Source organism: Amphiura filiformis, chromosome 6 (genome assembly GCF_039555335.1).
Source record: "Amphiura filiformis chromosome 6, Afil_fr2py, whole genome shotgun sequence".
NCBI classification, from domain to species: Eukaryota; Metazoa; Echinodermata; class Ophiuroidea; order Amphilepidida; family Amphiuridae; genus Amphiura; species Amphiura filiformis.
Window position 1 is genome coordinate 62,621,526 of NC_092633.1, and position 27,419 is coordinate 62,648,944.

The window sequence follows — 27,419 nt, forward strand, 5'->3', positions numbered from 1 at the left end:
ATTCATCTATCCATCCTATTTTTGATGGTAGCCTTTGTATGTGTTGAAGTAAGAGCAAGTCATTTGAGGCTGTCCGATTGACATTTTAGCCACAGTCTGCCTATACATGTGTAGTACATATTGCTAATCGGTGTTTTTCATTATATTTCTGATACCTCCCGGTTGCTTAACCCCATGGGTACTACTGGCTTCTGATTGGTTAATTACATGATATAATCATATGAGTAAACAATCAAATTAGAGCTTTTAGTTCTCTCAGCAATTTTAAGCATAATCTCCTTCATTCCTACTGACCATTCTTATCACATCTCTGATTGGCTCAATACATGATATAGCCCTCTTTATAACCAATCAAAATAGTTCATAATTCTGCTGGTAGTGTCCATGAGGTTGATAGAGTGTGCCTGTTTGTACTGGAAGTATACACGTATTTGAGCATCATGGTAAGGAAAGCCATGGTAAACAAAACTATTCCATTTTCTTTTTCCTAGACTAAAAACATATATGTGACACGATCAAGGGAAATGAGTCGGATGTCACTAACACTGATTTTGAGATATTGGCAAAGAAAGTGTTAAAATTCTTTTGTTTTATATTGTTTTCAGCGATTGATCAAGTGACGTACTTTGCAAAGAAAAGTCGTATCAACATGGGGTTTTCAGTTTCTTTCTGAAAGCTCTAAATGCCCTCTTAAGAAACATATGTAAAACTTATTTTCGACCAGGGTCGACATGTGAAACATTCCCCTTGATCAAGTCACATATACCATATTCGTTCCATTAACCGCCCATGCCCTATAAGCGCCCACCCAGTGACTTTACAACAAGTAAACTGTGATACTATTAAGGGATGGGGTATGAACGTTTGGACACTATTTATTGTGGGACATTGGAGCACATCAGACATATCGAATTGCATTCTGAATCGAAGAATGTCCTTCTGATATCAAATAATTTTGATTTTTGAAATTGCAATGTAATACACATTTTATGGCAAATGATTAAAAATTGATATTTTGATATTTAACAGTACTGAAGTAAACTTTATAAATCTGATGATTTATACTTAAAGTGTATCTAGGTGGGATGAAAAGGTGACGATCAATTGAAAATTTTGACCTTTCGTATTGAAGATATAGATTTTTTTCCCAAAACACCAGAAAAAATTAGGTATTTTGGGGAAAAATCCATATCTTCACTATGAAAGGTCAAAATTTTCAATTGATCGTCGGCTTTTACTCCCAGCTACATACACTTTAAAAACATATCATTAGATTTATAAAATTTACTAATTAAATGTGTATTATATCGTGAATTTCAAAAAATGTAAATTATTTGATATCAGAAAGACATTCTTCGTATTCAGAATGCAATTCGATATGTCTGATGTGCTCTCATGTCCCACAAAAATACTGTCGAAACGCCCAAAACGCTCATTCCAGATCCCTTAACTGCCCATGCAAACCTGAATCATGGTCTGAAACATAATGGCACACTGATGATGATGGATGTATATATTGGGCCATTTTTTACATAATTATGCAATTATATTAACAATGTAAAAAATAGTGCCCCAGGATAGTGCCGACCCAAAATGCCTTTATTAAGCACCATGGGTGGTTAATGGAATGAATACAGTATATATAATCAACACAATTAAATTGATATCAAACATGATACTTTTAAAGTCAACATTTCACAGCATTATAAATATCTATCATATATATTTACAGCATCACAAATATACAAAACTTAATAGAAATTTACACTTAGCAAAGCAAAGCTTTTCTATACACAATATATTTCACATTATATCCTGTAAAAATATTGTCAAAAACAAAATGCATTATATACAGAGCTTTAGGCACTATGAATCTTCAAACTTCCTGAGCAACCAGATGGACATCATTTAAGGAATGAAATAAACACTGGCCAATATGCTACAGCACATACTTTTATAGGAATGGACCACAATTTGAGCGTTATTTTGGCACGGTTTCAATGTAGAATCTTAAATGCATTTTATAACATAATGAGCCATATAATATGTAATTGCCCAAAGATACACACTTTTTATAATTCTATTTTTTGCCATCTAGTTGCAACGAGAATATACCTTTATACATGTTAACCATCATCATGCCTAAGTTTCCAGTGTCTACATGAGAGAGTAAAAGTAGTAATCTTATTAGACTGCAGTCAGCTTTACCGCTTACTAAGCACAGACCTGTGCTAATATACCATTTAAGAGTCTTAGATGGTATATTAGCACCTATGTATGCTAAGGTAAAAACAATTTGAATTAAGGTACATGTAGAGAGAGTCAGAAATGAAGACTGAAGTTATTTACTAACAGGGATGCAAGTAGCTGCTGTCAAAGCAATCTGCAATTTTTAAAATAAATCAGGAATCCGTAAGATGACCTTGCTCACTAACTTTCCAGAATTAACCGTCGACTGAGGCAATTGCTTATCAAAAGTTGGTAACAGGCATCATCATGCTGATAGCATTATGGCCATAGTGTGGGTGAATGAGTTGTTACCGCCTTTTTCAGATAAAAAGTTTTTTTCTGATAAAAGGTTTCTCACCTTGAAAGTCATTCCTTGCACATGATATGAAAACCTTTTGGTTTCTGTGCTCATTCCTTTCATGTTTTTTTAATTGCCTGATTCTCCTTGAATACAAATTGTCCATGTTTTTACCTACAACTACAATAATATTAGGGATAGCTTCAAAACCCATATATGCTGGTCGTCCACCATCCCCTGGCAGACCGCATTCTATTGTTCCCAACAATAGAAACCAGGTCCAATGGCTGGTTCTACCAGGGTGTTAGTGGTCAACAGACTGTTGGATTTTGAAATCATCCCTAATTTGATCATCAGACAACAAAGAATGCACTTGATGATTTTATTATACAATATCAAAACAAAATATGAAACACAATTTACCTGATTTGTTCATACACTCCAATTTTGTTTTGTTTACTGTTGACAGCATTCAATCTCTTTGGTTTATCATGTATGATGTGAACATACAACTTTGACATGTGTATATTTATTTACAGCACTTGGTTTAAAGCTGCTGATGTGGATATACTGTGTGGATGAGTGCTTGCTGATACAGCTATGACATCATCTGTGCAGTGCATCCACAGGGGTGTAGCCAGGGGGTGCAACACACCCCTCAAATTGACAAAAATGTCCAGTTTTCAGGAGGGGAAATATAAAAATGTACACAAGGTCCAAATAATAAAGATAAATTTAGAAGGGAATCATTTTTATCACTTTGAAAGTCCACTTTTGCATGTAAGAATTTATATAGGAAAAATGTCTATTTTATATGGAAATTTTGCATCCCTGCAAAAAATCCTGGCTACACCCCTGTCCATGCATCTTCACATCTTCAACTGAGTTAGTGTTATTTTTTTGACCAATTAGTTTTCAAAGCAGCCAGAACCAATCTACTTCATCTGTCAAAACTCAATTGCTTGTTACTCATGGACTGAGTGTCAAATCAGCTTTTGAATGAAAGTGATATGGTGGTTCAACTTGGTGTGGGTCAATGACAGCTATGAATTTGTTGGTCTCTGAGACATTCAGAAGTACTGTGACCTGTTTTTGATTTCATGTATACATTGATTACCATGGTTATCTTGGTAATGAGTTGGTTGTTCTTCCTGTGGACGTTGATGGTTGGTCTTCTACTGATGGAACTCTACCTGATAACTTATTGGCTAAGTTACTGATGATTGCAGACTACAAAAGCAAAATAACAGGAAAATGAAAATGGTTATCAAAACAATGAAATCTTTTTCTTGACAAAACAGCTAAGAAATGCATGAAACACACAAAAAAATAACAAAGTACATTTACAAACATCTACTCAAAATGAACTTTAAGCATAACTAACTCCCACTGTCTTGATGTATCAAGTTTATTACACAGTATCCAGTTACTCAATCAATAAAGAGAAATTAGATTGGCTGAGGCTGACATGCCAGAAAGACCTTTATGCTATACTGAATGTGTAAGGCACATTTCAAACAAAATCAGTTGGGACATCTATGGCAACATTTTATTGTGTTTTAGCCATATTTCAATTATTGTTAACATTTCAAAATGCCACTTTCTTTGTGTCAATCCAAAAACCGTAACCCTCCCCAATCCACAGTAATCAATGTTGGGTACTATTAGCCACTCATCAGTTTCATTCAACATTGATCAGAGGTGAGATTTACATTTTGTCTACCACTGTTAATGATAAAAAACAAACATTCCTAACATAACATAACAAGCATTATTTCTTGAGTGATTGTGGTCATTCAAAACCAGAAGGCAATAAGGGGCAGGAAACCTGGACATCATGAAACCATGAGAAAGCACTTGGATCAAGCACCTAACTGTAATGACAGAGTGTTATATCACCGATTTGATCTTTGACCAATAAAGAATAGATATTCCTGATTAACTTTGTTGTAAGTTGCAGGCTCCTGCTTCTGTATACTAGGATACTGCATACTTGATATTTGACTTCATAACCCACAATTAAATGACTTCAATTACCATATTCGTTCCAATAAGAGCCCATACCCCAATAAGCGCCCACACAGGGTATTTTCAATTTGCTAAAGGGTACCATTACAAATAAGCGCCCACCCAAAATGACTTTGTAAAGCGCCCTGGGTGCTTTTGGAATGAATACGGTAAATATAATTTGACTGACCTGTTTAGTTTTGACGGTGATACTCCGTAATGTGTTGCCATCTTGTATGTGTAATGTCAATGTCTGCATATCTATTGATACATTCCAGGTCAAATTCTGTCCATAGCCTATACTCAATTTCAATACCTGTGATAGAAATTTCATATTTAATACATGTTAAATTTGGCAGTTATTATTTACTTTTTTTGTAAACATATGTACAACCGTTCCTTATTTCCCAAATGCAGAGTGCCATCCTTTATATTATTATTATATTTATTGTCTGCTAGAATGAAGTATAACCATCATGTTCAGTTCTCATTTGACACCTTATATGCTATTTTCAAATCTCTTCATTTCTTTAATAAACCCTCACTAATAACATTTCCAATTGTAAAGAGTCAATTGCTTTCAGATTCCCATGCTTTTTCACACCAGGCATTAACATCGGAAATCAGTGAGAGAACACAGACACAATTGAAGGGAGATAGCCATAAAGTGACCTGGTGAAGGGGGATCGCCATAAACATATCAGGTTGGGGCATTTTTACAGGACAGACAACTGCAGCAGAATATCTAGTGTTACCCTGATCAGAACCGACTGTAATGAGGTCTTAAGCATGGGTCATCTGCACCACATTTTTCCAGATGGGCCATAGGGAGAGCGGATTTGGTTTATTTTTTGTCCAGAAGAGATTTTGAACCGGAGACCTCTCACATGAAAGGCAAGGACCTTATTCCGTGTGCAATGCTGCTCTAACATGTTAATAATAATTCCAATGAGATAGCCCTCAGGATACACAAATCTCTAAAAATTTAATATTCATTATAAAAGTCTTTTAAGTCAGTTTTAAAGTACAACAAAGATCCTTTGATGATACAACTCCAAACTTGTCATAATTTCCTATTTTAGACCCTGACAACCTACCTTAGTAACTGCATCTATAAGATGTATGCCTCTACAGTTGACACCTATAAACACTGCTGGTCTCTGTTGGGAACCAGTTCTAGTTGTTGAAATAGCTTTGAGCTGTGCTGAACCAAAGAAGAAAGCTGACCCATACACCATAAATTCTCTACAATGTTCTAGGTACATTAGTTGTAGTTTCTAAAATTAAAATGCAATAAAATGATTTTAGGTGCAAACATTGCTGGGAAAATAGAAAGTCAGGAAAGCAACATGTATAAATGTGTAACTCAGAACTTCATGAGGTTTAATTGTCAACAACAACACTTGTTTGCACATGCAACATTATTCCAGGCTATCAAAAAGATTTCTTTAATGTTGATTATGTAAACAAACAGTTGTGAACAGTTTGGTCTGAGTCACAAGGTAACCTTTTCAGGGTCATCATAAAATTGCAGAAGACCATAACAATCATTTTGCACCATAAACACCAGAAGATATGAACATGAGGTTTTCAGAGAAAATCAAATTTGTGTCCCTTCTTAGTACATGAATACTTTTGAATTAAAATTCATAAAATCACAACACATCTGTTTCCAATATCTAAATCTAAAGTGAATCTGGCATGTTATGTCCGTAGAAATGACACATTGGACTGTCAACCATGGGAACTAAAATGATTTATTTGGCATTCTTTTCGTAAAACCTGAAATCAAAAGATAATTGACATCTTACAATAAGAGTGTCAAGGTTTGCACATGTAATGCTTAGGACATGTACCTAACACTAAGCATTTGCACACAATATCCTTTACCAGGCACATGGTTAAATTATCTGAATATAATTTTATGTACTATTTAAGGCCGCTGTGTACTCAAGACGTTGTTTCTTTTGCAAAATTGAGTTTTTTTGATATTTGTTACTTTGTTATGTTTTTTATAAATACAAGCAAAGAAAATCCAGATTTATAAACTCCAACTGCGCTATTTTATGGATTTTATTTCACTATTTCATTCGTGTTTGCAATTTTAAAAGAGAGAAAATCTTTGTTGTATCAGCGGGTACACAAGCGCAACAACGCATCGCGCTGCGTATCGCGCAATTTGTTACCGCACAGATACGCTACGCGACGCTTATCTGCATGCGTGGCGCATCCTTTGGAAACACTAATTTCAAGTGGTCAAATGGCTCCGTTTTAGCTGATAAAATGTGGGTTTTTCAAGTCCTTTCCCTCGATTTGAATATCAAGTTATGAATGGATTTCGCTCAAACTTCTCAATGGGCTATGGATTTACCCGATGTTCACGTAATGTAAGGTAGACAAACGAAAACTGCCGCATTCTCCTGTGAGATTCGTTGAAAGGGCAAAATGTGACCACTTTAAACTTCAACGGCCATTATTTCAATGTTCATTTTCTCGGTACAATGACGATTTCGGTACCACCATAACTCAATAAATACAGCCTCTATAGGTAAGCAATTATGGTCATCGTAAAAAGCATGATCGACTCAAGAAACGGTTTTCTCATTTTTGTATATTTTGGTCTATTTCCGATTTTAGGCATCATTTTGTGCAAATAGGCGTTTGTGAATTTTAAAAAGTTCAATTTGATGCCTTATATGGTCAATATCTAAAAAACTAAGGCCAATATCAAAAAAATTAAAAAAACGTTTTTGGAATGGAGCCTCAAGATTGAGCTAAAAACAAAATAAAATATTTTGGAAAGAGTGTTTTTGTGTTATGATGTACCTAACAAATATTGCCAAAAACTCGCTTTTTTGTGATTTTCTTCATAATTGTTGTTTTTACCCCAAATCTGTATTTATATTAAGATTTATTGATGTCTTGCCTTTATAAAAATGTGTACTTTTATATGTCTTGCGCGAATAATTACAAAGTTATTGCACTTTTACTACATGCATGTCTGAGAGTACACAGCCTCCTTAAATGAAATTAATTTGTAAATGACAATTTGACATTAACCTGTCATACTAACTCATAGCCTCACAGTATAGATACTTACTGTTACATCTTTGATGCCTCTTTGAGTCACATTCCGATGCTCAGCTACAATTTTCTGTGGCCATGCCATACTTTTACTCCCGATTCCTTTGGATTCTAGCTTCACAGCTGGTATGAAATGCCGCAAGTTGATATTACTGTAGAAAGACAATGATACTTTTTGATGAAAGACAATCATACTTTTTGTTCTGCCAGCATTCAAAATCAAAATCTTGAAATCACACAAAACATGGTTTCAGAATTGTGATGTCAAGACAGCCTTTTTTACATGTGTTAACCTCAAATGACCTGTGACCTCACCATTTGACTTTCAATTTGCCATTAGATTGAGGATACCTTATATTGAGTTTAACCCTAACCCCCAAAAATCTTACGATGAAAAATTCTGCGCATGCATGAATCCCAGGGTCTGCGATGACGCAATCACCCTAAGTGTTATATGCGCACGGAATTGCTGGCCGGGCAACAATAACCTGTGTAGCTACCGGTCCGTGATCATGTGCTTGGCATGCGGGGGTCAAAGGTTCGAATCCCGGGGGTGCCAAGTCAAAAATTATTCTTCTCCTTGACTTTTTCGGATCTTCTTTGACTTCCGATCCCAAAAAGCAGGGTCCAGTGTTAGGTTAACTAAGATGTATTTTTCCAGATTTAGAGCCTATGTTAACCCTAACCCCCAAAAATCTTACAAAATCTTATGATGAAAAATTCTGCGCATGCATGAATCCCAGGGTCTGCGATGATGCAATCACCCTCCCAGGGTCTGCGATGATGCAATCACCCTAAGTGTTATATGCGCACAGAATTGCTGGTCGGGCAGCAATAACCCGTGTAGCTACCGGTCCGTGATCGTGTGCTTGGCATGCGGGGGTCAAAGGTTCGATTCTCGGGGGTGCCAAGTCAAACATTCTTCTTCTCCTTGACTTTTTCGGATCTTCTTTGACTTCCGATCCCAAAAAGCAGGGTCCAGTGTTAGGGTTAACTAAGATGTATTTTTCCAGATTTAGAGCCTATGTTAACCCTAACCCCCAAAAATCTTACAAAATCTTATGATGAAAAATTCTGCGCATGCATGAATCCCAGGGTCTGCGATGATGCAATCACCCTCCCAGGGTCTGCGATGATGCAATCACCCTAAGTGTTATATGCTCAAGGAATTGCTGGCCGGGCAGCAATAACCCGTAGCTACCGGTCCGTGATCGTGTGCTTGGCATGCGGGGGTCAAAGGTTCAATCCCGGGGTTCCAAGTCAAAATTCTTCTTCTCCTTGACTTTTTCGGATCTTCTTTGACTTCCGATCCCAAAAAGCAGGGTCCAGTGTTAGGGTTAATAGATTATTAACTTCAATGTTTTTGCCCTCTGCATATTGGCTGTTGCTCTGAAGTGTTAAATATGCTTAGTTATTCACTCACTCACACTCATGCCTGGCAAGGCTTCATTATACAGTGAATTCACAATTTTATACTGTGAATTGTATGTTGTGACCTTTGGGGAACTAGTGTGTTGAACATACGATCCTGCATCCCCACTTGAATAGACTTAGATGTAATATCTTCCATCTGGTTTCTAGTTTTCAGAGTATGCTGGATTCCATGTTGCACCTTTGGCATGACATGAATGCACTTTTATTTAATAATTAAGCTATTTACGTTTCAGCCAATATGAAATTTGTACCTCAGATAACCTCCATCTTCAATAGATGACCTTTGACAATGCCATTTGATAAATAATGCAATGTTTCAGTTTCACTTATATCATACGGAAAGGTCAATAATCATATACAGGATACTGGGATTAAGGGATTAAAAAAACCAACCAAACATAATTATTCTACTTTGTTTGAATATTACAAAATGTCTGAAATAAAATTCAAATCATGTAGGCCTATAAACTATTAATTAGCAAAAACAAAACAAAAAACAGGGTTTTGGTATGACTTACTTCAAGAAATTAGACTTGTGTCTCTTTGGATCATGGTCACCATATACAATCTGAAAGGGAAGTAAAATTATTATAATATTTTAAATGTCACATCTATGAAACTATCAGTACTGACAGTATCTATATGTTATCGGCAAGGTACAAAGTTTGATTTGTTTAGTAAAGATTGGTGAAAGCCTACCACTTGTTTCAATGTATGACTCACTAAAAGTGGATAAGATGTTGTCTCTATCATTTCCTACATTAGAACTAAATTGATTTAGAACACATACATGTATACAAGTCTTTCTAAATGAGAAACCTTATTTGAGAATCAGAGAGAACTAGAGCGATAACCGCACCATAGCTGAACCATGTGGCTTCGGCAGTATTGCATTTAAATTTCAGCTCAATTGAAGCATTTTGAAAACTTGACATTTGACCCCTTTATTGCCCCTTAGTGACCTTAAATGTATTTTAAAATATTTTAAACATGTTTAGAATGTCATAAGGATCATTGCTTTAAAATTTCAGCTCAATCGGAGCATTTTGGAAAACTTGACCTTTGACCCCTTTATGACCCCCTTCATGACCTTAAATGAATTTTAAAATATTTTTAAAATGTTTACAATGTCATATTAAAGGATCATTGCATTTAAATTTCAGCTCAATTGGAGCATTTTGAGAACCTTGACCTTTGACCCCTTTGTGACCCCTTAATGACCTTAAATTAATTTTAAAGGTTTTAAACATGTTCAGAATGTCATAAGGATCATTGCATTTAAATTTAAGCTCAATCGGAGCATTTTCGGTTAAAATGACCTTTTTTGACCCCCTGTGACCCCTGGATGACCTCCGACGCTTGGAAATATTTTTATTATATTCTTTATATTTTCCTCTTTCATATGACACCACTCATGGGGTCATACCTTCGTGGCATTTAGAGATATGTCCATTTCAGACCAAATGGTTAGTCAGTTAGTAAGTAAGCTAGTAAGTAAGCTAGTAAGTAACATTCACTCATATAGGCTGATACCATTTCATGGTTCAGCAAAAATTATTATGAAAAAGAAAGGAGGAAAAAATGGAAAATAGAAATGTTACACAAAAAGAGGGGAACAGGGTTGGGCAAGAGAAGAATGAGAAAGGCCCTTAAAAGTGATGAACATGGGAAGATGTGAGGAGAAAGGGTAAAAGAGAAACAAGAGAAAAAAAGACTTACACCATGCCAGTATAAGGAAGACAGGCAGACAGACAGACAGACACACAGACAGACAGGAAAAGCACACTGACAGACAAGAAGACAAAAAATGTACAAAATTACCTGCATATAAATACCAGCTAATGTAATAGCGTCTGTATCACTGCATGGGTACATGCCTTTGAGTATGTTAAGTAAACACTCATCAAACAAGAGTTTGATTGCTTGTGGATCATTCACCTGTAGGAATCATACAATAATTCATACCCTATTAGTGATCACATTGTGATCGCATTCACCTGTCAGAATCATACAATAAATCATACCCTATTAGTTCACATTGTGCTCAATACCATTAGGCGATGGAAAAAAACAACACCACTTGTTCTACGGGCCTGACCGAATTGATTTTGACTGAATTGTTTTGAAAAAAATTCAGAACATTTTCAAAATATGTTTGCAACAAGATTTTCTGTGATTTTTTAGGGTAATTTATCTTCTTAGGAAAACAATCCCGACCAACCAACACTACTTGGCAAGTCTATCTGCCAATAGAACAGATTTTTTTAAAAATCACCTTATGCCCATATAATAATAGTATTGTGCAACAGTAGTCTTAGGTTCAGCAGTAAGACTGTGCTAAGTCACCACATATTTTCCAAACTATACATTGATATGGCCTACATCTGGTCAGATTTAACATCCATGCCTATTCAAGTATCAAACGAATTCATTTAAATTAATTTCATTGAATGGCTTTCTGACTAATCACATTAATGTCCCCATTTGAAAGTGATTACAAATGCATAACCACATACATAACCCCTTACACACTACAACTGTGATCTAATCAATTCAAATTTTAGAGGCGGAAACTTCACTCTCCAATAAGGCATCAGCTTGCATTAGCACTACCTGCTTCTCAAGTCAGTATAACTATACAGCAATGAAAAAACAAATGTGCAGGGAGCATCATAATTCAGAGTATGGTATGTTTATATTTTGCCATGGATCTTACCAGTTTCTCTTGGTCTACACTTAATCTGGCATCTCTTCTCATATATAGAAATGGTCTTTCTGTTTCTGGATTGTAATTTGTTAGTTGCCTTATGATAGTAGGCCACTGCTTGAGATGTAATACTGGCTTGTGCTCTGGTCTCATTTGTAAATCTGGAATATATGAGGAAAAAAATATGTTGCTAGAATTGATTAGCTGCAGTTGGATATACATAAAAAGTGCAGAATGACATTACTTTCTGGTCTGATTAGCATCCTATTCCCACGTTATCCCCATTTTCACAAAATAAACATGGAAAGTTGGATACCGATAAAAAGCCTGTAGTTTTTTCATTAACCATGCCTGTGGAATTTTAGGCCTAAAAATGTTTTGCTTTTAACTCAAATCAGATGCTAGATGCTCGGGCCCATCATCAGCATATGGTGAGGTAAAAAATATAAGTGTTTTAGAAATGGTAACAAGAAAAACAATAGCTTTGAAAGGTCTTCTCACAATTGTGTAAGTCATCACTAAATAGATTCCTCACAAATTGGTGCCTGACACTGAATGAAAGTGGCAAATATTCTTGTTCCAGATTTAGTCTATTTCCAGATTATCTATTTCAGATGTATTACACCTGAATTTCAGATGTATTACACCTAAACTAAAACCATGATACAATGTGATATCAAAACACTTACGTAAACTTTGTGAAGCTATCCAAATGGCAAAGATATGTTGGCAACCTGGAGGCAATTTCAGTTGCTATGGAAACAATATGAAATAAGATTATATTAGTGACCATCACACTATTGTCTATTTATCATATTTTATCATATTATCTACTGATAATATAGCTAATACTTATGCATAGTATGGATTAGTCTTCATAAAATTAATTCTGCTTATCATTTCTATTGTTTGATAATGAATATCTGATTCTGACCTTTGCATTCATGTGAAAACACATCTGCTGCTTTTGGAAGGTTTTTTATTAATTTAACATTCCTAGTTGATGAATATTGCATAACTGCACAGAATACTGTATTTGACTTATGACAGGAAGTTTTTAACAAATAGCAATAATGTTGCAATGTCCATTAAGAGTCAGTATATTCTCAAATGCAATGTATTTAAATAACAGTTTTGTACTTCAGGTAAAAATGGACTAAACAAGCATACACATTTGGGAACTGACCAGAATCACATGAACAAATCATTGTTTTACAAGAAATCTTGCTCCTTCCTCTTTTCCCTTTCTTTCAGATTTGGCAACATACAAAGTCTATATGTGACAGACACTATCTGATCTACTCGGACCAAAGTCCAAAAATTTTTTAATTGAGTTATTATCACTAACTTGCTCAATACTTAACTATACTTTCATGCAAAGTTTAAACTTGTCATAAGTCCATCTTCTTGTTTGCTCCTTATTTTGTCTACATTTTAATTTCAGTTAACTGTGCATGTTACTTACTTGTAGAAGATCAGCTACTGTAGTATTGCTTCCAGAGTCTAGCGTGAGTACTACATGCGAGTCATCTAGGTCCATTAGATGAACTTCAACTTTATGAGGCTGAAATAAAGTAGAGATTTAAATTGTTGATCTAATTTTAACAACATTTTTGACCTGAATGTACGACATATCTGGTAAATGCAAAAATATTGATCCAAACAGGACTATATGATAACAAAAACATCAACGACATCAAACAGGGAAAAAGTTGCCGCTATAAAGAAAAGATATAGACATCTTACTTAGTTTCAAAATCTCAATAATAACAAACATGTTTTGGTGTGTATATTACAGGTAACAAAACTGACAATTCAGATAATCATAGGCGTAGATCCCGGTGGGATAAATCCACCCCCAATATTTTGCCAGGGGGGATGGTCCATACAATCATCCCCCCCAATGTTGACGCCTGATATGGGTTTCTGAACAAGTTAACCTCATATTTGCCCATTTTAGCCCCAAAAAGTGCAATATTTTCGAGCGCTTCTCACACATTTATTCTACTGTTACACCATATTTCAACAGTTCAGCTTCAAAATAACAAAAAATTTCGCGCGCTTTGCACGCATTTGTACCATAAACTTATTCTGTTGCCAAAAGGTGCTGGATTGACTATACTTTTTTTCCAACTCCATTCCCCCAATGTCAAAAAGAAATCTACGCCACTGCAGATAATTAGAACATAATCATGCATATAATGAAACTATATATTACGTCTTGGTTTTTGGCTTCTTGTAGCAATGTCTTGGTAGTCTGCCAGTCATTTTGTTGTGATTCTTCACATAATTGTAATGGTGACCGCCCCTCTCTATCTACCACAGTCTGATAACAACAAAATAAAACAAAAAGAAATTCTAAATAACAATAAAGTTTCATCAAAATCTGTCCATGTAATGGGTAGATGTTTGATTTTTGTTTCAAGAAGCTTATACCCTCATTCACAAATCAAAATGCTCATACACAATATATTTATCACCAGCTTTTGTGGACACCACATTAGAAATGTGTCCTCAGAATAGCAAAGTGTTATCAAAAGTGTCTCATAATGACTGTATGTGTTAAACACACTACCCTGTGAAGAACAGATTAGGAGTGTATGAGTGTGTACAATATTAAGAGATGTATACTTCTGAAAGATTCTTAAATGTTAGATATAGATCCTTAGAAAACTGGTATGCTTTCAAGTTCTTGGACATATAATAAAAATAATGTACAAACAACACACACCCCGATTTTCTCAATCGAAGCACCAAAGGTACCAAACACATTGGAGAGGCATATGACATTCTCCCTGCACAAATTGTTTCACTGTAGTTCACACTGAAGAAAGGGCAAAAAAGTGCATCATGTTGACTACCTTTCTCATATAAATAAAACAGGAGAGCAAACAACACACTGATTTCTCCTACCTTATCAATATCTCGATGTGCTAATAAAATACCAACTACTGATGAGTGTCCTCTAAAGGCAGAAAAATGAAGTGGCGTGGAAGCATTTTCATTCCTGGAAATAAAATGATGACCACAATATGTTAACAATTAGTGTGATAAAAAGGCTTTAATAAGATACAAACTAATTGCAAATATTTTATAACAGCTAGCTGATTGTGAATTGTAAAGAACTCTTGACTTTTCCCAACTTGTCAATATGTATCTTATTGTCAATTATAAATTCATGTAAATACGTAAAGATCTTCTATTGATATCAGATTACATTGCTATACAAAGAAAAACATTAGATTCATGTGACTGTGAATCACTAGGTAATAATCTTAAAATTGGTACAGACTAAAAATGTTTGTAATACTACGAAAGATATAATCCTCCAAGTGTTTCACAAAGCTCTACTGATCTGAGAATCAATTATGTGTACATATGGCTAACATTATATCTATAACTATATCCTGTAATAGTACTTACTCTGCATTTGGTGAACATCTACCGACTTGAAGCAATGCTTTTACTGCTTCTACATGGCCATTCCTGAAATAAACAGAAGAGCAAAACTTAAGTAAAATATATATTTTTTATTTTCTGAGTGCTTACTGTTGACTAGCTTTATCACTACAATCAATATATCTGTGTACATTACAAGCATTGAGATTTTAAAAAGCCAGAGAACAATTAATGATATAAAATTGGATCGATTGAGCCCACATTTATTGGTGGTTTTAAAATATTGGACGAGACGTAGTCGAGTCCAATATTTTAAAACTTATAGCGAGACCAATAAATATTGGGCGTAAAGCATCCAATTTTATCATTATTATGTTATGAATCCAATATTTTTACACACTAGGGAAATATTACGTACAACCTATTAGGCTATTACTACCTTGGGAGACTCAAATTCAAAGACAAATTCATAACTTGACACCTCATTTAGTAAGAGCCATGTTACAACTTGCATGATGCATTTACCAGGTTTACAACTCTCAATCACCAAGTGATAATTTGAGGCATATATGTACACAATACAGGAGTAAAGTTGATTTGATGGTACCTACCAGGAAGCATAATGTAGTGGAACCCATGAATGCATATCAGGTTGGTCAGCTGGATAACCCATACTTAATAGTTGGCGTACTTTATCAGCATTACCTTCATAGGCTGCACTGTGTAGAGGGTATTGATCTACCCAGCTGAAAACAAAAAATTATGTGTTAGCTACCAATGACACACATTCTATTATATTGTATTTGACTGCTTCTCTGAATGCCTTCATTAGCCACTTTTGAGACTTGTTCAAATCCATAAATAAGGCAAAAATGAGTCAATTGTCACATTTTATTTATGAATAAATGGTTCACAATAAAGCAATTTTTCTTGTTAAAATTTGAATATACATTTGTACCTAAAAATAATTAGAAGTTGTATTAAATAGACAGCTTTGAATAATTAGTGAATAGTTTTATTTTTTTAAACTAGTGTATTGTGAGATAGTATTTGTGCAATTATATCATGTTCAAAGTACAATTCTGAGCAATAGCCTGGATCCTCCCCTCCCTATAACTTACTTATCTGGTGGTGTATGGATGGTGGTTTGTTTCTGGTTCAATCTAATTGGTGGTCTGATCTTATCATAATCAGGTTTTCCTTTACCAAAGTATGGATTTATTACAGCATTGTCTACGCTGATGAAATCATTTACAGTCTGCAACAAAAATGACAAGTAAAAGAAATATATTTTCTAATAGATTATCATTATTATTTAATTGGCAGCATTTGACAACTTTGGCTGTCCTTTCAGATTATGAGGTTGAGTTTTTGAGGCTTTCAACTGGAATATGTGAGGGAAATAATAATCTACATTTTTGCCAAATGAATCTAATTATTTTGAAATATCTAATTTTGTATCACCAAGGTGTACAAAAAAAAAAATAACAACAATAAATACCGTAATTAAAAATATGCAGTGTACTTTTTTTAAATTTTCGATTCCCATTTAGAAAATCAGATATAATTACAGCATGGCTTTAAAATTACAGCAAGGTCTGGTAATCAAATATGATTGATAAAAACACCGTAATAAATTTGATCTTCCATAAAAATGCATATTTTCGTAGCCCACACTTTATATTGAGAACAGCCCATTAGTCTGAAGCCTACATGTAACCTCATTAGTCTGAAAAGGGTTAAGGGTTCAGAGCATTTTAGGTTAGGAATAAGGGTATGATTATCATTAGGGTTAGTGTTAGAGATAGGGTTAGGCTTGAGTTAAGATTAGAATCAGGGTCCTGTTTAGGGTTGATTAGTGTTCAGGTTAGGCTTCTAGGGTTATGATTAAGGTTAGGGATTGGGTGCAGTTTTGGGTTAGCATTACGGTATTAAGGACTAGGGTATATAACTGAGTTATTGGGTTTTCAGACTAAGACCCTTCAGACTATCGACCTGTAATATTTATATTTTGTTCTATATTTGCAGTATCAACTTACAGGATCATTCACAGGTAAATTGTACACAACGTCAGACTGTCCTTGGAAGACGGGATTGAATATGGCACGGTCGCAATGTTCAAGCATTTTCATTTTGGTAAGTGCTTCAGCAGGAGATATTCTGTAATCTGATTGGTTGACTTCTGTAACATAGGCAGGATTGGTAATTCCATTTTGGTAGCGTCCATGATGGTGATGATGATGTCTGGAGGAGTGATGCATTCTGGCGCTCATCACCACTCGTGATCAGTCTCTGAACAAATCAAAATGAAGCTTAAAATTCAGGGTTATTTTTGTAAAATTATTTACATGACAGACAAAAAACGGATTTTGAAAAATTCAAAAAAGTCATAACTCCCCCCATTTCTTGGCCTATTAAGCTCATTTTTGCACCATTGCATTTCTTTTTTGATGCTCTTTACAGTGATACCAAATTTGTTGGGGTTTTATTCAAAAATCCACCGGACTCCCTAAGGCTAATATAACATATTGTAAAAATGTAATTCAGTACGGGAGAAGCGGTGAATTCAACAATCGACATGATCGATGGATACACCGACCTCGTTGAATCCAGCGATCATGACTCAGGCAACACAAGTCTACAAAATTTCAGAATTCAGTACAAAATAAATTTATTTTATCATTTTGCATGTTGGTTTTAATACTGATTTTAAGTGAATAAAATTGGGCTTAAAATGTCGCGTTAATTGCCACGGCAGAATCGGTGTGTGAACTTCCATTTTGTTTTATTGTTTTCATCGCCACTGTGCATGTGCGGCACTACATTTTAATATTCATGTGCGGGTCATCAGCAAAATGGCGAATACCCGAATCTTCATGACAACTTTTTCCATGATATTTATCCATTTGCATCCGAGTTATGAGGCTAAAAATTAATTAATTTACATATGCATTGCAACCTTTACCCCTTTGACCCCTCAATTTTCCAAGATGGAGTAAAAAAATTACGATATAGCAGAAAAACAAAATGATTTTCGCCACCAAATCAAAATCATTAATCCCAAGTTTTGCACTTGAAAATCATCATTTTTTCATCATGCAGCATAAAAACAAAACGGTAAATATTTTTTTCCAAGGGTGAAATTTAAGAATAACTACTAAGGGCGTAAACCACCAAATAACTTCTCCATTGAAAAGCACGTAAAAATCAACTTTTTCAAACGGCGTTTTCTTACCAGGCGTGACAATATTTGTCACTTTTTTACGTCATCCCTGTATTAATTAAGGACTGAAATTTTATTTAAGCTTCAATTTTGGGGAACTTTATAGAATCAGTTTTTATTAAAAATGTTGAAAAGCGACGCGCTATTTCAACACCAAAACTAGCATTAAAACTTGTTCCGTTAGCAGTAGTTCGGACAGGGCCTACTTTTCTTGTGAAATCGATTTGTATAATTTCATATCTATTTTAGTCATTAATAGGCTAGCATCTTTCATTTAAATCAGAACATGTCAATCTCACGAAGAACATGGTCCCTAAGGACACCACGTTGTCTCCAGTAGCCATATACGCTTAACCGGCTCTCATCACCATGGCACCTTTCGCGCAGTGATTTAGTGTAATACGCCCTTGAACCGCACAAGAGGTTTGAATTTTTTAACTTTTCTCTATTTTTGGAAACAATAAACTATTCTAAGAAAAAGTGTCATTTCTTTAATTCATACATTACACCAATCTGCTATAAGGGTTCTCTAAACAATTTTTGATACATTAAAAAAACCCGCCATTTTGGGTACTTTTGACCATTAAGGATATAAACAGAGTTTATAGCAGGTTTGATCGATCTTTAAATACAATTATGACATCATAATAGTTAAAATTTTAACAACAGTGAGTCAAATAACTTAAGTTGCACATTACATAAGCAAAATGCACAAAGGTTTCTGAACCCCCCCCATGACAAGCATCATCTCATTGCACGAGTATATGCCTAGGTCGAAACGTTAGGGGTAGGGGTATTATGCCCACTCTCCCCCCCCCCCCCTTGCGCGCATATTTTCTCCCAATGTCTGATAATATTACAATATCTTCAATCAAAGAAACTCGTCACAAACTTTGTTAATCAATTTCCCTCTAGAGAATTGAAAACGGCCGCATTGTAACTAGTAACGCCATATACCGACCAAATTTCGTTAAAATTGAGAGGAAAATAGAAACGTCACCTTAAAACGCTATTGATAAGGCAGTTGGAGGTACTTGGATACCTTTGATGGGATAAATGTTTCCGAGAGTATCTTATAAACGCATTTCATGTTATAAGTTTTTCAATTATTGTACCATTTTCTTAAACAAAAATTTTAAAAGTTGAATGGTTATTCGATTTTAAGCTCAAAGTGGTATATGGTCATTTTCACGGTAAAGGGTGTAACTTTTGATTTTTAGGGTCAAAATTTCAAACCACTTAAATATGTTTCTGTTTACTGTAATCATGCATAGAAGCAACTTAAATTCCAGTAAAATAGTGTTTCAAGGCTTAAACCTTTTGATTTCTGATAAAAAATTTGACATTTCCATAACATTTTGGTTAAAATCTAAGAAAAATGTATTTTACATAAGCTCAGAAAATTATGACATGAAAGCTGGAATACATGTGAAATCCCATTCCAAAGTAAGTCAACAGATATAAGTTAAATTTTATACCATGTTTTGCTATGTTTGTAATTGCAATTTTGAAAATTTTTAACATCAAGGGTCATTTGCAATGGAAATTTCCCAACCTTAAACATATTTTTTAAGTTTTAATTGGGTTCCTAAAATAATTTAAATGTCTAACTTCATGTACAAATACTACTTGATGAAAGGAACCTCCCAGCCAAGTTTCACAGAAATTGGAGTTATTTTTTAGGATTGGCAATTCAAGCGATTTGTGTTTCGGAGGCTTCAGTTAACAACACAGGTGATCATAAAAGTAAAATATTTGGCTAACTACTACAAGTTGACATGAAAAATAGGTAAAAAATATCACAATTACCAATTTTCATGCTTTGCTTCTAAGTATTGAATTTCAGTTGTGACAAAAATTTAATTATCACAGCAAGTCATTTTTTTTGTTTCGGAGGCTTCATGTTTACAATGGTTAAACATGGCAGAAGTAGTTTTTTTAAAACAACACTGTTGGGATCATCTAAGCTGTTATTTTCTTGTGTGTATTGAATCAATGATTCTATGCGGCAGATATTGCAGATTTATAACATGATAATTTTTTCACCCATTTGTTAAGTATGGTGTTATTTGCATGTGAAGCCTCCGAAGCGGGCTTTCTTGGATATCAGTATATTTTTCAAGCATTAACCATAATATCAATTTTTTTTTTTTTTTATGACATTCTGCACATATCATGCAACAATTACAATGCAGATATCAATATGGAACATACCAATTTAGATATGCATAGATGATAATTAAGTTTACTGTTGTTTCGGAGGCTTCATTTGTTTCGGAGGCTTCAATTGTTAACGGAAAGTTTGTATTGGGTCCCATTTTCAAACGGTGATATATATCTCCATGATTTAAAAACAAGTGACTTGAGGATCTACTTTGCTACATTTTGATAAATAGATTGGATGAGCTCTTTTATTTATATTTGCCCAAGCTTGCTGAACAGTTTGTTTCGGAGGCTTCAAAAAAGTTAACGGAAAATCGGCTCTTTGAAATCAAGATTTTATAAAAATTTTAAAAGCTTGCAAATCAACTAATTTTTGTTACCCATTTCAAGTTAAGATATCAACTGTTATGAATCAAGAAGAAGTGAAGAAATAACCAAGAATTATGAACCAAAGCTATACCCACAAAGTTTGTTAACAATTGTTAACGGAAAATGAAGCCTCGAAGCGACAAATATCAAGTCCGGTTCTCAAAAATACAGGGCTGTTCACAATTAAATCTAATGTGGCAGTGTTTACTGAACATATGACCGTACTTTCAGGATAAGAAAAATTATCCATGAACTAACTGAAGAAAACACAGGGTTTTACAAAATGTTACTGTTTTTTACAGTTTTTCAAAATGGCAATATTAGGTACATTTAAGCCTGCTAAAACTGAACGCAGTAACTCCCGAAGATGATTATGCTACCCAAGGTAGCTGCTAACTAGATGACTTATGTGGCCAAAAATCATGGAATTCTGTGGCTTTATTAGAAAACTACGGATCAAAAAATTAAAAATCCAAAGTTACACCCTTTACCGTGAAAATGACCATATCTGAACAAACATGGCCGCCATTGCCAGTTTTGGTACCAAACCCTGTTTCCAACGAATTTTCCAGAAATGTATACTCTAAAATCTTGTTTGAAAGCTTCGGGATTATAAAATAGAATATTCTCATTTCAAAATAAATCAGTTTGAGGGGAAAACTTTCTTTAATAAATTTAAATTCGAATTTTATAGCTTATTCCACCATTTTTTAACATGCTTTCAAGGGCGTAAACCACCAAATAACTTCTCCATTGAAAAGCACGTAAAAATCAACTTTTTCAAGCGGCGTTTTCTACCAGGCGTGACAATTTTTTTTTTTTTTTTTCGTCATCCCCGTATTAATTAAGGACTGAAATTTTATTTAAGCTTCAATTTTGGGGAACTTTATAGAATCAGTTTTTTATTAAAAAATGTTGAAAAGCGATGCCGCTATTTCAACACCAAAACTAGCATTAAAACTTGTTCCGTTAGCAGTAGTTCGGACAGGGCCTACTTTTCTTGTGAAATCGATTTGTATAATTTCATATCTATTTTAGTCATTAATAGGCTAGCATCTTTCATTTAAATCAGAACATGTCAATCTCACGAAGAACGTGGTCCCTAAGGACACCACGTTGTCTCCAGTAGCCATATACGTTTAACCGGAACTCATCACCATTGCACCTTTCGCGCAGTGATTTAGTGTAATACGCCCCTAAGGTACAATTTAATGAAGGACAAAAGTGTGTGGTATTAAATAATATTGTTGTTGGGTTTAATTTAATCATAATCAGTGTCTTTAATGCAAAATGAACACCAACACCAGCAAATGCAAAATATCTTTCTTTCTCCCTTTCATGCTTTATATTGCAGACTTCATAAACGAAGATAACACACACTGCTATTCAGGCTAAAACTTACATGACTTTCTTAATTTACATGTTTTAAGCTTACCGAACTGGTGACAAATTTAGCTTATTTTCTCCATTAATTTCGCAACCAGTCACAAACAAATACAACATTTTACCTGTTTTTGATCTTAGGTACAAGTTGATTCGCTTCAATCGTGGATTCGTTGTGGATTTCTATGTAAAATAGACGACTCCACCCAAGTTTGCACACATTCTGTGTAGAAAGTCGCCTTCCAAAATCGCAATATCGCATAAATAATGACAACAAATCGATGTTTTGCCTTTAGTGTTTCTATATCGAGATTGATAAATGATCATTAAAATAATATTTCAATCAAATTGAAGATCAAACATAGTTTTTAATAATGTTATATTTAGATAGATTAAAAAATTCTTTTGTAAATTTGTCAAAAGTACAATAATTGAATGAGTATAAATTTATATTAGGAATTTTTTTATTTATTATTAAGCACTGATGATAAGGTCAATATAGGTCATATTAATCAATTAAATAGTTGGAATGGTCCACTATTAAAAAGGGGGACATTTAACTGGTGACTCATCGCGGGATATCCCGGAGGGGTGAATTATAGGGAACTTGGTGGGGGGGGTGGTGGAGAGGCTATTGCTCAGAATTGCACTAACATATCAGATCAGATTCAGAATTGTGAGGGAGGGCCTCCCGGGGGAGGAAGCTCGCGAATCTGAGACGCACGGCATTGGCGTAGACATTTTCAGGGGGCGGGGGGCAAGCAGGGGAAACATAATAAATAAGGGTGCAGGCATCGTTCATGCTGTTTGGATTTGTAAGCCCATCAACACCCTCGTCGCACTGGGCAACGCGGGAGGGGGGTCTGCTTGGAATGTCCCCCGGAACACCAGGGGGGTGGGGGTCAATCCCTTTGTGGCCTGTAATAGGCCTACACCATCCGCGATAATCAACGTTTGAAAAGCACCCTTAACAAGGATTTAACCCATGGCTAAAACGATACCCTAAACAGGTAACACACGCCTGTTAGACAGGGATTTTATTCCTTGCATCAAATTTCATACCCTAAATTTCATTTCCGCGTAGGCCTATGTTTTTGACACCCTAAACAAGATACGCGCGTATTGTGCCTACCCACGAAAAACTACCCTTTTTATGTGACGCGTTTTTATTATCGCCAATGGTGTGCAGGTGTGGGAGTCAGGACCGGCACTGACCCCCCCGCCCCCCTGGCAGGGGTAGCGCTAGAACTAAACACTCCACACAGTGTCATCGCCCTGATATCTTCATGGCAGAAATCGCCATGGTAGGTTGAATCCACAGCCACGCTTGGCCATTTTGTTCCGACCAAATTGAGACGCATAATGATTCGAGGACCTGACTTAGGCTACTGACAATAGCCGGGTAATTGATTTCTCTAGTGTGTGAGTAAGCTTGTATACAACATTGAGGTCAATGGTCATCGACTTTTATACTGCTTCCACGGGAGTAGTGAGTGCAGCTATAGCATATGCGCGCTGTAGTCCATACAGGACCAACGCAATATAAAATTAGAATTTTGGTCAGATTTTGAGTTCAAGACGCACGGCCTTTTCTCAAGACGCAAGCTAACGACTATCATATCTGTTCAACACATATTTTCAAGTGTATGAGACCAGATCTGGTTTCTTGAGACGAAATCATTAAAAATTTTGATCCCCCCATAAAAAAGGGGGGATTTTTTTATTCCCTTTTTTAATGGTCTAAAATATTTTTGATCCCCCTGGCCCCTTCATGTCCTTCGTGCCCGGGCCTTCGTGTTATTAACTCATTAGCTAAAAATTACCGGTTGGCGTAATTACTCATTGGAGTCATAGTCAATGGTGTAGCGATACATATTAAATGGCGCCCCCAATCTTGAAACAACTTGTTGAAGTTGAATATCAGTCCTAAATTAATCTTTCAAGTGATTTTGTGCCTAAATGCGTGCGAAGCGTGCAGAAATTTTGACATTCATCGTTTGGAGGGGCGCAGAATCTATGCTGAATTGGCCAATTCGGCGTCCCCTAACGGTAGCGCCCAGGGCACATGCCCGCCATGATCATCCCCATAGAGGACTGAATTTTTTTTATCCCTTTTTTAGACTCAATTTTTTTTTGATCCTCCCATATTTTCCAATACCCCACCAAAGTATTTATGATCACTCCCTTATGCCCCTCAAACCAAAATTCCCCTTCTCTACAGTAGACGAGTCATAACAACAAAACACGTACCATACACAACTTCCGCATGTATAGTGGTGTGATGTAATTGTAAACCTGCTAACTTCACTTTAGCATCTGTGTGTAAACAAAGCACTGAGCAGCTGCTACCTACATGTATATTGCAATCATGATATTCCAGTGTTTGGCAAGGAATGCATAGGAAAGCTTATGACTTAGTGTTGCATGTTGCTGATAATAAAGATCAGGTTAGTGGTGGTTGGAACTTTATCATAAATATGCTTTCTAAATTCTAAGCTTTGTAACAATACATACAATCATGACAATGTATGAACTTTCTGTAAGCCTACAAAAATATTGTACATATTTAGCTTGTAGCCGGGCAGGCCGCAGGCAAGTGGGTAGGCCTAAGTATAAATTTTCAAAGATATCAGTGTAAATTGTACTCTACAGAGCTGAGACTGCATGCAAAACAATTGCAGTGACTGAATTTGATATTACGATGATCATGACGATAGCGATATCATATACATGTACACGTACTGTAATGTATGTGTAGAAAGAAAATGATCATAACTCGTTTATCTACGCGTTTGTAATTGTATTCTATACATTTATATGGGAGGGGGGGCACTTATAAATTGCATTTTTAAGTTATCACAGGTGTACAGGAACTTTCTAAAAGTATCAGAACAAGTATTTTAAGCAAAGCAAGTATTACCACATCACTACACATATGTATTTTCTAAATTCCTACCCTAAAGCAAATATATTCAGGCCCTGTATTTTACTGGTAGGTATAAGTCACGATGAACACACCTAAAACTACCGATAGTGATCTCACTGATCTGTCAAGAGAAAACGTGCGAAAAAGCACAGTTTTCAGGTCGTCCAACGGAAAAGACCTTATGGCATCCCAAGTTGTGTGTCCTGGGGGCCACTCAGAATGATATTTGTAAGCATCCGCGTGGAAGAAAACATGGATTTAGGGTGGTTTTGAAAAGCAAAACGAGGATCCGTGATTAGGGTCTCAAAACACTCACTTTACTGGAAGAATTAAGAGGTGTTTTTTTAAAGAACAATCCTCGCTTTGGGTAGTTTTTTTAAAATTACCGTACCCAATTTACGTCCATTTAAGGGTAGACGAGGTATTGTTGGTCGAAGCAACCTAAAAATCGATTTTTTATTATCTAAATCAATATATTATTGAAAAATAACACCTTGATGTTTTGCAAAAGTTCATTCTACAAATCGTATACTTTGCAAACTTGCTTAATTTATTGTTGTTTTATGAGTTATGTATATTTTACAAAACTGTTGTTGTTTCAGTCCTCTTTACAACGTAACTCAAGAACCGCAGCACCTATAAAAGTATATTTGTGATATTTTAATTCTTCTACACACTCGCTATGAATTGAGCAATACAGTTTTCGCTAAAGCTCACTACCATTCGTAAGATGCTGTGAACTACCAAATCACAACAGTTTAAAATAATTAATAATTTATAGTATTACACCCTGTTCAATTTTGTGCCTATTTTTGCATTTTTCTCGAAATTTAGAGCACATTGGTGACAAGTAAGATATGTATATTATAGGGCAAGGACTACAACTACTGCACTGAAAATTCAGCAACTCAAAGCAAGTAGTTATTGATTTATTGATCAAATATTGGTTTTCCTCATTTTTGACTGTAACTCCACAACTGTTGTCTGTGCTGAAACAAAACTTCCAGTGTAGTAGTTGTAGTCCATGCCCCTATGATATACATATCTTACTTGTCCCCAATGCGCTATATTTTTTTGAGAAAAATGCAAAAATGGGCACAAAATTGGGCAGGGGTGTAGTACCCCCTTAATAGTGGTGACATATTTATCAAGTTATTTGGAGCAAAAGAGTGGTTTCCAAGCGATTTTACACACCAGATTTTTAAAATTTTGGAGCCAACTTCAACAGCGCCTTGAATAGCTGATCATCATCGCTGAATGACACTCATACGACACATGCAATGTCCTTGTTTAGAGGCAAATTTCAAGCCAATTCCTCGCTTAGGGTGTTTTTATTTGAGCATAAAAAAAAATCCTTGTTTAGGGTTAGTTTGCCAAAGTTTCGACATCCTCGCTTCGGGTCATTTTTGAAAATCAATTCATGTGGATGCTTACCACTTTTATACATGAGTGCCCCCGGGTTGTGCGTGTGTGTCAGTCAGTCAGTCCGTCAGTGTGTCCGTCAACAATTAGGCCAAGTAAAAAAGACTGATGCATACATGTATTTTGATATTTTGTTACCGTACAACTATTTATTTGAAATATAATTTATTGATAAAGTGAGTTTTTTTTAATTTACACATGTTATTGTATTTTTGAATACAACAGGTATGCATCCACCAAATGGATATATTATGTGTGATGAATACATAAATCCATGGTAATACACTGTATGGACAGCCATGTAAAATACTGTACAACACAGATGAACACAAACTGCTGTACATAGCAAACTTACAATGCAGACAGCATCTGAAGATGACATGCTGGTTGTCAGCCTCTCCTCACAGAGTTCAAAAGCATCCTCCATTGAATCCTTGAATCATATAGAACAGCAGCCCTCAGGACCCCTCCCATCAGTGGAGCTTAACATATGCAATGTATTCTGGCGACCTAACTTAGCCTGTCATCCGTTTGAGTATGGCGACACATTGGTGTCATTTGGAGAGCTGTGGCCAGCGGAGGATAGATTAGCTCCGCTTGTGTCATGCTTTGTGGGACCTGAAATGCAGGATGCTGTTGTGGATTGTTGTATACTGGTTTTAAGATGTGGTCCTGTGAGAGTTTTAAAACAACTTTTGGATCAAAAAATAATAGGTAAGGCTACACTAATATTACAAATCATGATTGAATTGTGTTATTGTAAATTTGCATGCTA

At 35.4% G+C, this 27,419-nt stretch overlaps 2 protein-coding genes across 4 annotated transcripts in view; one reads left to right on the forward strand and one right to left on the reverse strand.

Moving 5' to 3' along the window:
• Positions 1-3,527: 3,527 nt before the first annotated feature.
• LOC140155779 (krev interaction trapped protein 1-like) lies at positions 3,528-22,549 on the reverse strand. Its single transcript, XM_072178740.1, has 16 exons — positions 22,422-22,549; positions 17,198-17,450; positions 16,280-16,416; positions 15,770-15,904; positions 15,183-15,245; positions 14,673-14,766; positions 13,978-14,085; positions 13,225-13,323; positions 12,449-12,512; positions 11,769-11,920; positions 10,874-10,990; positions 9,571-9,620; positions 7,635-7,770; positions 5,632-5,811; positions 4,725-4,850; positions 3,528-3,757 (listed from the first exon to the last, which is right to left on the reverse strand). The coding sequence occupies exons 2-16, from the start codon at positions 17,429-17,431 to the stop codon at positions 3,650-3,652; spliced, it is 1,803 nt and encodes a 600-aa protein (XP_072034841.1). The 5' UTR covers positions 17,432-17,450; positions 22,422-22,549; the 3' UTR covers positions 3,528-3,649.
• Positions 22,550-24,583: 2,034 nt separating this feature from the next.
• LOC140155789 (uncharacterized) overlaps positions 24,584-27,419 on the forward strand; it is a 40,463-nt gene continuing 37,627 nt past the window's right edge. For all 3 annotated transcript variants that reach the window (XM_072178756.1, XM_072178757.1, XM_072178758.1), the window contains exons 1-2: positions 24,584-24,743; positions 26,870-27,358. In XM_072178756.1, coding sequence (XP_072034857.1) covers positions 27,001-27,358 — 358 coding nt within the window. In that variant the 5' untranslated portion in view covers positions 24,584-24,743; positions 26,870-27,000. The remainder of the gene's footprint in view (positions 24,744-26,869; positions 27,359-27,419) is intronic.

What these genes read in the sequence shown, in the direction of transcription:
- LOC140155779 (XM_072178740.1), bottom strand. Translation starts at nt 17,431, where the DNA reads ATGAGCGCCAGAATGCATCACTCCTCCAGACATCATCATCACCATCAT. An exon ending in CACATCGAGATATTGATAAG is followed by an intron (nt 14,086 to 14,672) that starts GTAGGAGAAATC and finishes TGTTGTTATCAG; the next exon opens with ACTGTGGTAGATAGAGAGGG. An exon ending in GAGGCATCAAAGATGTAACA is followed by an intron (nt 5,812 to 7,634) that starts GTAAGTATCTAT and finishes TTTTAATTTTAG; the next exon opens with AAACTACAACTAATGTACCT.